The 15,854-nt window shown below is 47.8% G+C and overlaps 1 protein-coding gene across 7 annotated transcripts in view; it reads left to right on the forward strand.

The window, feature by feature from the left end:
• The window catches only part of CD47 (CD47 molecule), a 33,795-nt gene extending 29,695 nt beyond the window's left edge, over positions 1 to 4,100 (forward strand). For 6 of the 7 annotated variants that reach the window (XR_010302303.1, XM_064143134.1, XM_064143133.1 and 3 more), the window contains one exon: positions 1,479 to 4,100. Coding sequence is in view for 3 of the 7 variants with exons in the window: in XM_064143132.1 (XP_063999202.1) it covers positions 1,479 to 1,537 (59 nt within the window). In the remaining 4 variants the exon portion in view is untranslated. The remainder of the gene's footprint in view (positions 1 to 1,478) is intronic. The other variant, XR_010302304.1, reaches the window with a different exon arrangement.
• Positions 4,101 to 15,854: the final 11,754 nt, after the last annotated feature.

Consider the following 15,854-nt stretch of genomic DNA (forward strand, 5'->3'; position numbering starts at 1 on the left):
TGCCAGAGGATTCTTTTCTAATCCAGCAGGAATTCAAACACTTTTGCAGTGCAAGAGGCAACTGCATTGGTGGCTCCTACATGCACTGATGAAAAAAGGATACCAGTTAGTGGTATCTGAAGTAGGGAGGAGAAGATAGGTCCTGCTTCATAAGTGGCTCTTGCTGCTGCTTGAAGGCTGTGGTTTGAGATCAGGGAACATAGGTATTTGCCAGTCTGTTGCATTCCAAAGTGCCCAGAAGGGAAGTAAGGATGGACTCAATAGTTACCACATAAAGTCAAGTTTTTGTTGGAGATCCAGTTTTAAAGAAGTTGATTTTTCCCTCTTGGGTCTCATTTAAGCTTATAAAAACCAGCCTGTTCTTCTAGTGCAGAGACAGAGCTTCCAAAAGCACAGAAACTGCTGATTATCCATTTCATTGTGACCTTAGAGTTGGGTTAGAAGTCTGTCTGCATTTCCTGCCCTGAAAGTAACATGTTTTACAGAGAAAAGACAAGAATTCTTAAGTAGAAAGCTGGAGACAGGAACCTTGTGAACTCCACCTGCTTTCTACCTTAACCTTCTCTTGGAAGTTCACTCAGACACACACCAAAAGGGAGATGAGTCAGATGCTGAAGCACACCACCTCACAAACCAGCATGTGAAAGGAAGGCAGCTTTAGGAGTAAAGATAGGACATGTCAGACAGCTAAGTAGAGGAGCTGCTACAGTTCATCCCACTTCATGAGTCAGAGCTCCAAAGCAGTGTCCACTTTCCTGTTGTGGTGAGAGAACATCACTTGCAGTTAGTACCACTCTCTTCCATTATTGGAGAGCTAAGCCTGCTTCCCTTGAGGCCTTGAGCAAGCCGGTTTACTGGGAGGTGTCCCAGTAGGGTCACAACTAGCTGATCTTTAAGATTCCTTCCAACCCAAACCATTCTATGCATCTATGATTCTGGGCAGCACAAAACTTTTCTTAGCAGTAGTAGTGGGATTGTGAGCTCTAGGCAAGTGATTGGACTTGATGGTCTCTGGGAGATTCCGTAGCTGCCTTCCAGTATCTGAAGGGATCCTACAGAAAGCTGGAGAGGGACTTCTCATAAGGGTGTCCAGCGACAGGACAAGGGGGAATGGTTTTAAGCTGAGGGACAACAGGTTTAGACTGGCTCTTAGGAAGAAGTTGTGCACTGAGACTCTGGAACAGATGGCCTAAGGAGGTTGTGCATGCCCCCTCCTTGAAGCTGTTGAAGGGCAGGCTGGATGAGGCCTTGAGCAACCGGGTTTAGTTGGGAGGTGGTAGTAGATGATTTCTAAGGTCCCTTCCAACCTAAGCCATTCTATGATTCATGGTTCTATGATCTCCATAGTCTCTTCCAATCTCAGCAGTGCTATGATTCTGTGAAAATGTGGTTGTTCTCCCTTGATTCTGTGATTCTACCAAAATGTTGCTGCTCTTCCTGACCAGTCTTTGTTTTCTTCCTTCCCCCCTCCCCCCCAGATCTGAGGAGCTATGTGATGCGTGAAAAGTACACCGATGTTGGTACACCGTGGCCTTGAAGATGCACTGCTCAACAAGAAGAAATTCAGGAAAAATAGTTGTTTTGCATGTGTGGCAAAAGTGCTTTTGATATAAATGATGTAATTTTCTAGTCACAGCAGCTGTAGCGAGGAACATGTGTGTTTGCCCACATGTGATCTTCATTTTCTTTTTGGTTTGGCATCTCTGCGGGATGGTTGAGGGGTGAGAAGATGAAAAGCACCGTTTGCCCACACCGGGGTCTCCCTGCAGTAATCCTTAGTGGTATTATTTAAACAAGAAACCCTGTCATTAGTCACTGCTTTGCTGATGGACCTGCTCAGCCCAGAGATTGCAGTACCATTTAGATGATTGTTTTCTTTATCTGTGTGCATGGGCAAGTTCTGGTCATACGTCTGTGATGCAAGCGGGGAGTAGAGATTGTACCAACAAAACCCAAAAGCAAACCGAGCAACCCAACTGTCATTTCTGACACTCAGCAAGACTTCTCTGAAAAGCAGACAGAAAAATGCTTATCCACACAGTTGTACAAGTGCAAAGTTTACTCCCAGCTCTCCTTGAAGTTAACAGAGTTCTCCTCATTCCACCGAAAGCAGAATTCCTCTCTCCAGACAGGCGTCATGCCTGCTCCGGTGGCTTCTAGTCCAGCAGGAGAGCTCTCTATGCTTCTTCCTTCCATGGTTCTTTGATGGGAAACCACTCAGCTGTCGGAGCCTGGTTCAGCACTGGAATTGTGGAGCACAGCAGCTAGTCCTTTTCCTGCTGAATGTGGTTCTTTGTGTGTGTGTGTGTGTGTGTTCATGTTGTGCAGTGTGTGGTACCAGAAGCAATTTCAGGCTTTCTTAACTCAGTGAATTTGTAAGTCATGGATGCTTCGTAACAACCAGGAGTTGTCCTACTTAGTGTACTTTGGGGGGACAGTTTTTAAACTGCTGTTTTCTTGAATGGGGGAGGGGAGGGGGAGGGGGGAGAAAGAAATAAAATAAAAAAGCTGTTTCATTTCTGACCCAAGTTTGTGATGCTGCCATTCCACCACAGATAGGCAAAGCAAGTAGCAGGAGCTGCTGAGAAGCGAGGAGGCTCAGCTTCTGTGTCTGTGTTTGCAGTAGAGTTACAAATCAGTTTGCTAGCAAGTCACACATTCCATGGGAGCTTAGGATGTTTTACAGCTGGTCAGAGACTTGTTCCAACACTGTTGGCTTCTCTCAAACTTCATCTAGGCTTTGAAGAACTCTCAACACTCTTCTTCTCCTCGTGCTAAGGTAATATATTTTGAAGGCACAGGTGGGTGTTCTCCTTCTAACAGTTGCAAAGCTCTACGTTTGGAACGCTGTCGCCAAGCAGCAGTGGGATAAAATCCACGTGTTTCGAAGAGTGATTTTTGGCACAGCTGAGGAGCTGAATCTTGTAAAACTCAAGGTTTGTGTTCGTGTGGGTGCACGCTGCAGAGATTCTCTGCCTATTGAGCTTCAGGTCTCGCTGCAAGACCCCATGCAACAAGAATTCAGCAAAATAAAAGTAATGGATTAAAACCCACCTTTTTTTTCCCAAGATTCTGAGTAATTTGGCACAGCTCAAGTGTTGGATGTTTAAATATATGAGGTTCTGGTGCATGTTACAGATCTCTGCCTCTTGAGCTCCAGGCCTCACTGCAGACACCAAGAATTCAGCAAAATGAACATGGGAGTCTCTGCAATATTTGCTCTCATCATCAGTTCTCTTGCTAGGGCTGCAGCGTTGAAACACTTGAAGCAACCTGTGGGTCCAGCCCTCACTGACATCAGTGGAAGTGGCCACAGCGAAGAGGGTTCTTCAGGTGATAAAACACTGAAGCAGCACCTACGTGTTACACCTATTGTCACAGCTCAAGGTTTGCCAAGTGGGAGCATTTGTGTTTAAGCTCCTTTGTGTGAGTCTTTTGAGACAGGTTCTCCTAAAGATGGGAGGTGAACAACTCAGTGTAAGAACTGACCTGATGGAAGCCCCACGCAGAGCTCCCTAATTTTGATTCCCTCTGGCAAATTGAAGGTCGAGCAGTTAAGGAATAAAAACTCAAACCACCTGGAATTCTGTTGAGGTCTTCTGCCTTACAAAAAACCATGATGTAGAATAGTTTTGTGTTCGCTTCTGTAAAGCAAGCCACAGTAGAACCTGTTTGTGTCACCTTGGGATGAGGCTGAGCTGTTCCTAGGCACTACTGAAACCTCCTGAGCAGCTCGGTGGCCATGGCCAGGCTGCCCCAGAGCTAGAACACCACTCTGCTGTTGAGTTCTGCCTTGGATTTCTGGTGGCTACGAACTTTTGGGTTCTGCCTTGGATTTCTGGTGGGTACAAACTTAAAAAGGTGTTCAAAAAGTCATTGCTAGGCCCAGCCCTTTCCTGCCAGTAATTTAAAACCAAAGTTGTTCGATAGCTGTAAGCTTCCATCCATGTTGCTATCTCTGTGTATATATCAGTATATAGCCATTTGGAATATCTAGAGAGAGCTATAGTCTTTACTCCAGAAAATGTTTTTATTTATGAACCACTTTTGTAAATATTGTGCTAATATACTGGGAAAAAATAAAGTCATTTTAAGTTGTTTTTGGGGTTTTGTGGTCGTTTAGGGTCTCGTGGGAGATTTTCCTGCTGCTGGCAGGTTGAACTGCTTCCATAAATGCAGTTACAGGCCATCTTAGAACGGTTTAGGTTGGAAGGGACCTCAAAGCTTATCCAGTTCAACACCACCCCCAACATAGGCAGGGACACCTCCCACTGGAACAGGTTGCTCAAGGCCTCGTCCAGCCTGGCCTTGAACACCTCCAGGAAGGGAGGATCCACAGCCTCCCTGGGCAACCTGTTCCAGTGTTTCACCACCCTCATGGTAAAGAACCCTCACTGTAAAGAACTTCCTAACATCTAGGGGTTTTTATTCCCCTCTTCTAGTCCCCTCCACCCTTCCTTTGCACTCTCCACCCAGCATGCTTCCTGGGTACACTCGTAGCTGGGCTCTGATGTGAGGGAAAGGAGCAGTCGCAAAGGAAAGGGCAGAACCAGGCTGTGTGTCAGTAGGTGGCTGGACTGGTGAAAGCTTCCCTACGCAAATGCAGAGAGCAGGGAGACCAGGATCATCTGCTCTGGGGGAGGGGAACTGCAGCACTGAACCAAGCTTCTGGTCTTTGGCTTGCCTGCTTGTTTGTAAAGAGGCTTTTGAGCTGGAGAGTGGGTGCAATGACGAGAGGCATGAGCATACATTGAGGGGGAGAAGTGTTCGAAGGAGCTTAGGTGCTGCACACTTGCTGGAAGAGCCTGACCAATTGCACGGTCACAGAAAGGCACTGCTTAGAAGTGACCTCTGGAGATCATTGCCTCCAAACGCCTGCTGCCAAGGCAGGCTCACCAGGAGCAGGTCACACCGAAATTTATCCAGGTGGGTTTGGCACCTGTTTCTCACCGCCGCCACAGTTCCTGATGTGTCTGCGCCTCGTCCTTGCATGCAATGCCCCCTGAAGCTGTGGCTAGCTGGAGAGGTGGCCCAGAGGAAGCTTTTTTAGCTCTGAAATGGAACCTGTGAATGCTCTCTTTAATTTTTCCCCTCTCTTTTTCCTCGATAGGCTCATCAACAGAATGTGGTTTGCTTCTAAATGGCAAACCACAGCTGCTCTTCATCTAGCTTTGAAGTGTGTGTGGCGGGGAGGGGAGCATTTTGTCTGACTCACCAGAGCCATCTGTTTGAGGGCAATATTTTAGTGAATGAGCTCTCATTTATGGTTAGACAATGTCTTTATTCTCCTGTTGAAGGATCAATTACACGAAGGAAAAGATGGAGTGGCCTCTTGCTGGCTTGCTCAGCCTGCCCCCATCTGCACCTGTCTGCTGTCTCACCATCTGCTTCACCCAACCTCAGCACCACCAACCACTAAAACAGCTTGAGGAGGGCAGATTTAGGCTGGATATTAGGAAGGAAGCCTTTACAGTGACGAGGGTGAGACACTGGAACAGGTTGCCCGGGGAAGCTGTGGATGCCCCTCCCTGGAGGTGTTCAAGGCCAGGTTGGATGGGGCCTTGAGCAAACTGCTCTAGTGGGAGGTGTCCCTGCCTGTGGGACTAGTCCATGCTGTGTGTGAGAGGACAAACTGAGCCCCTGCCCATGCGGCACTGCTATGACCATGTGCCTGCAGGGAAGAGGGCAGGACAGCTGGGGGCCCTGGCCAGCAGTGCCACAGCCCATGGCTGTAACACATCCACAGGGTGTGCACCTCGGCCCTTTGGGGGCTGCACACTGGGGCTTGCAGGCACCTGCCTGTGCCTGTCCTGCCTCCCCAAGAACCCCACCTTGCAGTACAGCAACCAGAGTGGTGCTCAGAGAGACGGCCACACAAATGCAAAGTTAAGCAGCATCACACTGCCAGACAGCAACTTATTTTCCACCGCTGGTGAGTACAGACCAAGGTTCTCCAGCTGTCCCTCCACGTGCACACATGGAAAACCACACAGAATCCAGCAAAACAGGTGAAATTAACCCAACTCCCTCATGTGACCTCCAGCTGGGAGGCTTTTACTGCTTGTTGGGAAGCTCTGCTGCACAGGCACCACTCTACCGTGTGCTTCGGCGTGGAACGGGGCAAAACAACCACCAGCAAAGAGGTGCTGACTGCTGGAGGCTGAGGTTCTTAGCTCCATCTCCCCGTTCGTTTCTCAGGAGATGTGGTGGGAAGAGGCTTCACTGCGCCCTGCTCCATTCGCTGAGCCACCGCAAGGGGGCAGCGCCAGGTGTCCGCAGCCCTTCTCCTGGGGAAGGACCAGCTCTGCGCTGGGCTAAGGCTGCTGCGTTCAGCTGAGAGGAGGGCACAGCATGGGGTGATGCTCTGTGTGTGTGTCTGTGTGTGTGTCTGTGTGGCCTTGGGAGGTGACCTCTGAGCCGCTTCCTGAGACAGAGGAATGTGGGAATTGGTGTGGATGATCGCTGCAGAGACAGCACACTGATAAGGAGGACAAGGAGCAGTTTGTGAGCAGTGAATCAAGGCACCAGAAAGGCTTTGCTGCCCAGTTAAAGAAGACTTACTCCTCGTCTCCCTAGCCACTGCTCGGACACCCAGCCTGCCTGGGGCCTTAGCCCTGTGCAAAGGAATGTAGCTATCTCTTAGACTGGGGGAGGATGCTTTCTGCTTATACCAGCTCTAAAGCAGCCCCTTTGGCGAGGCTGGCACCTTTCATGGGGGATTACCTGTTGCTTAGACACTCTGTTATGTATATGAACTGCTGTCTTGGGCAGGAAAGGTGATGCTGCATACACCATGCTGCAGTGGCTGTGGCTTCAGTGCCACAGGGGCAAGGAAATGGTGTAGAAAAGGATATGCTCCTCCTGCTAAGGGTCAGTTTGAACTAGATGATAGCCTGAGGCTCCCTTCCATCCTGGCATTCTGTCATTCTGTGAAGCACAGCGATTGGCAGGTTCCCATCTGCTGCCTCTAGGAGTGACTGGTTTTTTGACATGCAGAAGAAAAAGCAAAGGCAGAGGTGTCAGAGAGTAGCTGCCATGAGCATGTGCTTAGGAACAGTGCTCCATAGAAAGGGTTGGCTTGGAAGAGACTTTAAAGATCACCTAGTTCCCACACCCCCCCAGGTTGCTCAAGGCCCCATCCAACCTGACTTTGAACACTTCCAGGGAGGAGGTATCCATGCCTTCCCTGGGCAAGCTGTTCCAGGGGCTCAGCAGCCTTACAGCCTATTTCAGCACAGGCTGCCAGAGTCTGTAGCTGCTGCGGGTGGCTGACAGCTGATGGATCACCTGCTGTGCGGGACCGCACAGAGTACCCTTCCATTCCTGGCTCTGCTGAGCTCCACACCTGAAGGTAAGATCCCAGCACCAGCAGAAGATCAGGCCATTGAAGAGCCTTCTCCACTGCCTGCACTGGAGAAGGAAAAAGAGTTGTTCTGTGAAGTCAGAAGATACACAGGGCACTCATCCACGGCCACATGGGCTTCTCCTGTCCTTTAATTCATCTATGGCCACACAAGTCCTTAAGTTAGGACACCAGGCTATGATGGCTTCTCCTGGCAGCTCCTTCCTTTTCAGTAGGAAACCTTTTTTTGTTTTCCTTCTTGGGCATTTGCCTGGACTCTGCCTTCTTGAGCAGTTGAGATGCCAGCTGTGGTGGGCTCGCTGTCCTCCTGTTGCCAGCCACAGCTCCAGCATCTGGCCTCCACCTACACTGATGACTCCCCCTGAATGGACAATTAAGAAGCACACCACTTGGCTTCAAAACATACAATATACTTTATTGCCTGCTAGATAATCAAAGTGAGGAGTAAACACCATAGCTGGAAAAAGCAGAAAAGGACCAGGAGAAGGAAAAGAATATCCAGTCACCAAACAAGTTCTCAGGCAATAAACCATACACAATATAAATAATCTTTCCCAAACAACTAAATCTTTATTTTGCTAATGGCCATTATATGGTTAATCATCAGTAGTAAAATCTCTGGAGTTTCCTTTTTTTTTCTTTTTTGTTTTCTACACAGCATTAGTAGTAAGAAATATATAAGGGACTCTGCAGAAAGCAATACAAAGGAGTTATATACACAGGCACCTTCTGTGGAGCAAGGACAGAACCTCATCTATGGAGGAAGGGAGGCAGACAGGAAAGAAAGAAGGCAAGAAGGAAGGCAGGAAAGAAGGCAAGAAGCAAGGGGAAGAGGGAGGTAGGAGCTATCTACAAACCAGAAGACCATGTGAATACAATATTAGCTCAGACTCGGTTTGGCTGCAGCCTTTCCACAAGGTAAGGCTTAGCCAACTTATGGATACATATATATTTTAATATAGCTCATTATATATAGATTTATTATCTTTAAAAATAAGGTGAACTACCTGTAGTTCCTAGACTAAATTTCTTTTTTCAAGAGGCAGTGTGTACCTTTCTGAAGCTTCATTTCAGGAAGTCTATTAAAAATGGGATATAAAAGACTAGCAGACCCAAGATCACCTATCCACCTCCACTGTCTCCCCTCTGCATGCTGGGTTTTGTTTTCTACCACCCACAGGGACAGCAACACCTTGAGTCCCCCGGATTGCTATCTATGGTGTTGCTGTAGGTGCAACCACTACATTGGCTGGATTACAGAGTTAGTAGCTGTTGAGTATCAATAGCAGTAATGCTGCAGTACACTGTGGAAGCCTGCCCGCAGTATGAGTCTGGATGTGCATGCAGAGCTTTGTTGTTTCATCTAAAAGAAGGTTTCTTGGTCAAAGTGCTTCTTCCCCTGCCAATCTTACCACATTGTTCAAAACATCTCCTTTCTCTAAGGAAGAGGTGATGCTTCTCACCCCACACCAAACTCACAGCAGCCAGCCAGTCATCCATCCATCCACCCACCCATCCATTCATCCATCTACCCATCCATTCATCTATCCAACCATCCACCAATCTACCTCTGCTTTCATCCATCCAACCAGCCCCCCCATCCATCTGCCTATCTACCTATCCATTCATCTATCCAACCAACCATCCATCCATCTGCCTATCTACCTATCCATTCATCCATCCATCTGCCTATTTACCTATCCATTCATCTATCCATTCAACCAACCATTCATCCATCTGCCTATCTACCTATCCATTCATCCATCCATCTGCCTATTTACCTATCCATTCATCTATCCATCTGCCTATCTACCTATCCATTCATCCATCCAACCAACCACCCATCCATCTGCCTATCTACCTATCCATTCATCCATCCAACCAACTATCCATCCATCTGCCTATCTACCTATCCATTCATCTATCCATCCAACCAACCATCCATCCATCTGCCTATCTACCTATCCATTCATCTATCCATCCAACCAACCATCCATCCATCTGCCTATCTACCTATCCATTCATCTATCCATCCAACCAACCATCCATCCATCTGCCTATCTACCTATCCATTCATCTATCCATCCAACCAACCACCCATCCATCTGCCTATCTATCCATCCATCCATCCATCCATCCATCCACTTTTATCTTTAGGGCAGGCAGCAGAGTGCTCAAGGGCCCAGCTCAAGCTGGAGACATTTGCTGAACACACCTTTGAATTCCCACTGGAACCAGTGGTGCCTCCTGTGCTCCCTGTCTGCAGCCTGCTTGCACCTGGGGGTCCACTCTCAAAGGCAAAGTCAAAGCAAGACCTCTTTGAGAGGATGTTCTATGGATAACATTTCCTGAGGGACTGCTCCCTTCTGTACATGACATCATTTTGCTGTCAGCCCAACTCTGCCCAGGCTTCATGAGCTGGTCTGTCCCTTCTGTTCAGACACAGACATCACTCAACACACTCCCTGCAGTAAGGGTTTCTAGGGGTTTCTTCCCATGTCACTGGTGACATCCTGAGATAAGGTCATGCTACTTCAGCTATCACTGCAGGTGGTGAGGAGCCACCTTTGCAGGAAGGAAGTGGCTGAGATGCAGGAAAGACCTGAAATACAGCAGTGTGGACACAAAGATGTCCCACTCAGGCAGAAAACCTGGTGGTGTGAGATGGCTTGGAGGGCAGAAGGCATGCTTCTGGTTTGGGCTCTGTTTTCACATGTGCTCAAGTATCCCTCACAGCTTGCAATATCTCCTTGCAACCTGCCAAGCCAGGATCCAGCCCAGGTGGCTTGGCATGGTTCCACCAGCACAAAGGGCAAAGGAAGAAACAATCTCCAGTACCAGCACTGACATCTCACCAAGAGCCCAACACACCCCCTCAACAGAAGCCATCTTTCACCACACCCCCCCAACAGAAGCCATCTTCTGAGAAGAGCACAAAAACATCTACTGGGGAAGAAACAGGCTGCTCCCCGTGGCAATGCTGATTTTTGGCTAGGGGAGCTTAAGAATGGCTGCTTTAAGAGAAGCACACCCTGATGGGAGAGGGCCAGAGGATGGAGGGTGGGCAGTATTTGAAGGCATACCTGTCACCAGCCAGGCAGACACAGCCTTGAGAAAGCCTGCACTGCCCTCTGCAACTTTGCTTACAGAACTGTAAAGCTAGAGAAGTCCTGACTGACATTTCATGGTGACCTCAGGAGCTATCCAAGCAGCAAGAGCCCTTCTCTGTCTCATCTAGGTATCATTCCAGAGCACACACAACAGCTAGAAGGTGGCCTCTATGATGCACAATATCAGTTCTTGGTTCTACACTGCATAGGGTGGTGGGGACAACTCAAGTCACTTCAGTCCCTGCATCACCACAGTGCTGGTTCATCATCTTGATGCACCTGGGCCTTGCTTTACCCTCGGTGCTCCACAGCTGGGCGTGCAAGCAGGAAGGGAAATGCCCCCTTTGTGTTGCATCTGGGTAAGGATTTTGTGCCTGCAAGGGTTACAGGATCAGCTCCTTATTCAATTCCCTTGGCAGGTCCTGTCCAGCTCTACAGGACTCAAAGCACAAACCCAACAGCAGGGAGAATATGAGAAGCACCTCAGCATGCTAGGAAGAAGGGGTCAAAATGGTCTGAGAAAGCTACAAAGTCACCTAAAGATTCATGTTTGCTGGCTGCTCTGAGAGTTTTGTGACTGCTGAGCAAAAGAGTGGGATTTGCTGTGGCTGACCTGGTTGATGCATTCTATGGTCTGCTGCAAAGTGCAGCCTTTGGCTTCACCACAACTTATTTTTGCTTCTCCTAGGTAGGGCTGAGCAAGAGCAAGGAAATCAGGGGGAGTGCAAGACTGAAGAGGCTGTGGGAGCAGAGCCAAACAGAAACACAGAGGAATGCCTCTGCAGGCATTGCTGAAGGTTATACTGACCCAGAAAGGCAGGGAGTGCTGGATGCACTGGATGATCTGCCACTGAAAGTCTGCTTTGTAGGGCATGCAACTCTATTCCAGAGCTTGTGGGTGAAACCATCAGCCAAAAACTCCTCGTGCTGGACCAGCCACACTAGGGTAGTTAGCCCAGGGCTTGGAAAAAACGAGTTCATCCCTTCCACACTTCATCTCCCCTTTTGTAGAGCCTGTTCTTCTACTCCCAGGGCTCTGGAGCAGATGGCACCTTCTGGGCTGCTCTGTTGCACCTGTTTCCTTTTCAGTCATTTCAATGCTCTCCCAACGCTCTGAGATTGCCAGCCACAGCCGGAGGTTGTCTGTGGAGATGCTACCTACACAAAGTCAGCTTCTGGTCACCTGCACTGGGTTTCATCAAAAGCTCTTGCTGGAAATAAACAGACTTGGGTCCCTCACCCATCTGTGTTCCTCGCCCATCACTGGGCCAGGCATCACCTGGAGCAAGAACTCGAACATGGCAAATGCTTCTGGGGCCTCTGCTTTGCCATCAGCCACCTATTTCAGCTCTTTAATACAGCACCCAGAGCCTGCCCAGGTTCCTACCACCACATGGAGCAGTCTAAAGGGGCTCTTGGGGCCACAGGGGCACCTAATGGGCTCTGCACACCTCTGGCAGCACCTGCAGGGCCACCTCTGCCACTGCTTGTTAAGGGCAAAGCCACAGATATGCACAACCCATGCCCAGCAGCACTCCTGCCTCCTGTGTAACCCTCAGCAGTGCCACTGCCCCCTGCCATGGGTTGACAAGGGGTTGCCATGCGTCTCAAAAGGCACTGCCACCACTTGCTGCTGGAGCTGGGTGACTACCATTGCCTTCCCCCACCTCTGAGCTGTGTGGGGCAGAACAAAAGCAGGGCTGGTGGGACCTGGGGCTAGGAACAGCGGCATCCTGGCATGGCCAGGACAACCTCTGCCCAGCACATGGACCCTTAGTGTGGAAGAGGTTTGTCAACTTGTTTCTTGCAAGACTGTAACTGCTACCAAACACAATCAAACCCTGCTTGAGCACCAGACACAGAGACCTGAGATGGGCAAAAAATGAAGGCAACTGCATCTCTTGCTTAAGGGATATGCTCTTCCCTTTGCCTGATCCCAGGAATGGGCATTCTGCACAAAGCACCATCTGTCCTCCCAAGACTCCTTGGCAAACTATGGCATCACCTGAGATAAGCCAGTGCACCATCAGCAAGGGAGCTCACTGCTCTTGCTGACATGCTGGCCTTGCTCCCTTAAGTCTCCTGAGTGGTGCAAAATGATTTCACTAGTCCTGGTTTTGGAGATGGAGAGAGTATCCCAGCAACAGCCATGGGCACTCAGAGACTCAGTGATGTTGTGGTCCCTGGGCTGCTGAGGTGGGAAGCCTCTCCCATGTCTCCATCAGGCAGAGACCTTGCAAGTGATGCTTCACCAGCAGCAGCCCACCAGATGACAACCAGGAAAAGGTCTGGAGGCAGCTGAGGGTGGCTGCAGAGCCAGGACAGGTCTATTTGCTCACCAGCCTCATAGTGTGGCTGCTACAAGCACTGCCTGGTGAAGTGGAAGCTGTTCTCCTTCAGCTTCCTCCTCACAATATGGCTTTAAGTGATGGACTTGTGTCTGCAAAGGGTGCTGAGGAACGAGCTGGCAAGCTGGGTTCTTTTGGTTTTTTAGGCTTTTTTTGGTTTGGTTTTCTGGTTTTATACTGTCAGAACTCTGTAAAAAGAAAAAAAGGCAACTGCTAGATAGAAAACACAGCAGGAGGAGAAAGGTTGCTTTGAACCTCTCCAGTATGGCTATTAATTGTCAACCTGACACACCACTGGAAGAAGTTTCCAAAGGTATGGAGGAATCCTGTGGCTAGCACTAAAGCTGGGCTGGTGCCCCTTGACAAGGTCATCTCAGGTCTTCTCTGATCACTATTTCTAAGGTTGCATTTATAAAACCATCTTCTGAGGGCACCATCTGTTTCTCCTGTACCCTAACATTTTACATGTGGGCACTGGGAGAATAAATAACCCTCCAAAAGTAAAGATAGCCAAGCAGTGGGGAAAAAACAGCATGGGGAAATGGTTGAGTCTCCAACATTAAAGGCTTCTGAGGACAGGTTCAACACTCACTCATCAGGTATGTGACAGGTATAGCTTAACCTGCATAAGGGCAGAAGAAGTCTCCAGCTGATGTCTCCAAGCCCCTGTTCAGTCCTGTTAGTCCCTACCAAGTAGACATTGCCAAGATCTCATTCTGCCACAACCCAGCATATGTTTAATATCCTGAGTGGCTGCTCAGTCTTCTGCCTGACTTTGCTGTTTGTGCAGCACACATAGAGCTCTTCAGACATCTGGCTAGGAGTCAGCCTACATCTTCCCATCAAACCATGAAAAGCCTGTCTACTTCTACAGTGTCCCTGGAAAAAGACAGGGGAGCAGCAAACCAGAGAAACATTCACCCTAACATGGGAGCTTCCCTGCAGCCCTGTATCTTCTTGATCAAACCAGAGAAACATTCACCCTAACATGGGAGCTTCCCTGCAGCCCTGTATCTTCTTGATCAAACCAGAGAAACATTCACCCTAACATGGGAGCTTCCCTGCAGCCCTGTATCTTCTTGATCAAACCAGAGAAACATTCACCCTAACATGGGAGCTTCCCTGCAGCCCTGTATCTTCTTGATCAAGCTATTGGCAGGTTGGTAAAGAGCAAGAAAAACCCTCACTCAGAAGATGCAGAATCGCTGCAGCTTTCAAACATCCCCTGCTGCTTCTGGCCAGTGGCTTGCACAAGGTGGGCATTCAAGAAGCCTCTGGCTTCTAAAATCTGCTACAAGTAGCCCAAAGAATGACCTGGTTTAGAGGTGCATCAGTTTCTGGAATAAGCCATGAGCTAAAAAAAGGAACCAGGCCAGATCCTCCTAAGCTGTCAATCGATGCTCAATAAACTGTGAATCTATTCCCAATGAACTGTAAGTCTACTCTCAATAAATTGTGACTCTATTCTCAATACACTGAGAATCAATTCTCAATACACTGAGAATCAATTCTCAATATGCTGAGAGTCTCTTATCAACAAACTGAAGCTATTCTCATCAAACTGTGAATCAATTCCCAACAAACTCAGGATTTATTCTCAAACTGTGAATAAAATTTCAATAAACTTTCCAGTTTATTCTCAATAAACTGTGAGTTTACTCTAAATGAACTGTGACTCAATCTATTCCCAATAAACTGAGAATCTAACTCCCAATGAACTGCAAACCCATTCTCAACAAAACATGAATCTATTCTTGAGAAACTGAAAAACCTAACTTCAAGTAAGGTGTGGATCTATTACCAATAAGATGCTAATCTATTAGAAATAAATGATGTATCTGCTCTCAACAAGCTGAGAATCTAGTCCCAATAGAGTGTGCATCCACTCTCAATGAGAATCTATTCCCAATAAACTGTCAATCTATTCCCAACAGTGTGCATCCACTTTCAATGAGAATCTATTCCCAATAAACTGTCAATCTATTCCCAACAGAGTGTGCATCCACTCTCAATGAGAATCTATTCCCAATAAACTGTCAATCTATTCCCAATAAACTGTCAATCTGTTCCCAACACAGTGTGCACCCACTCTCAATGAGAATCTATTCCCAATAAACTGTCAATCTATTCCAGAGTGTGCATCCACTAAAATGAGAATCTATTCCCAATAAACTATCAATCTATTCCCAACAGAGTGTGCATCCACTGAGAATCTATTCCCAATAAACTATCAATCTATTCCAAATAAACTGTCAATCTATTCCCAACAGAGTGTGCATCCACTCTCAATGAGAATCTATTCCCAATAAACTATCAATCTATTCCCAATAAACTGTCAATCTATTCCCAACAGAGTGTGCATCCACTCTCAATGAGAATCTATTCCCAATAAACTATCAATCTATTCCCAATAAACTGTCAATCTATTCCCAACAGAGTGTGCATCCACTCTCAATGAGAATCTATTCCCAATAAACTATCAATCTATTCCCAATAAACTGTGAATCTGTTCCCAACAGAGTGTGCATCCACTCTCAATGAGAATCTATTCCCAATAAACTGTCAATCAATTCCCAATAAACTGTGAACCTATTCCCAACGGAGTGTGCATCCACTCTCAATAAGCTGAGAATCTGTTCCCAACAAAGCATGTGCCTCCTCTCAATAATCCATGACTCTATTCCCAATGAACTGTGAATCTATTCCCAATGAACTATGGATCTAGACTTAATAAAGTGAGACTCTAGTCCCAACAAACTGCGACTCCCTTCTGAATAAACTGGCAATGTGTGCTCAATAAACTCTCAGGAGGAGGAAATAAATCCTTGCATTTGAAGAGCCAGCTGGGCTCCTGACACGCTGCTACTTGCTTGGGCTTATCCATCAAGAAGCTGAGGTGGAAGAAGGGCCCAGGGGGCGAAGCTTTGCTGCTCTACCCACACTGCACCAAAGGCCCCTTCTTTTTGCAGAAGCTGCATGAGGTGCACAGCCACAGCTGGGGAAGATCATTGTTGAAAATACCACTAATTAAAA

This window comes from Pogoniulus pusillus, chromosome 5, assembly GCF_015220805.1.
Source record: "Pogoniulus pusillus isolate bPogPus1 chromosome 5, bPogPus1.pri, whole genome shotgun sequence".
Taxonomy (NCBI): Eukaryota; Metazoa; Chordata; class Aves; order Piciformes; family Lybiidae; genus Pogoniulus; species Pogoniulus pusillus.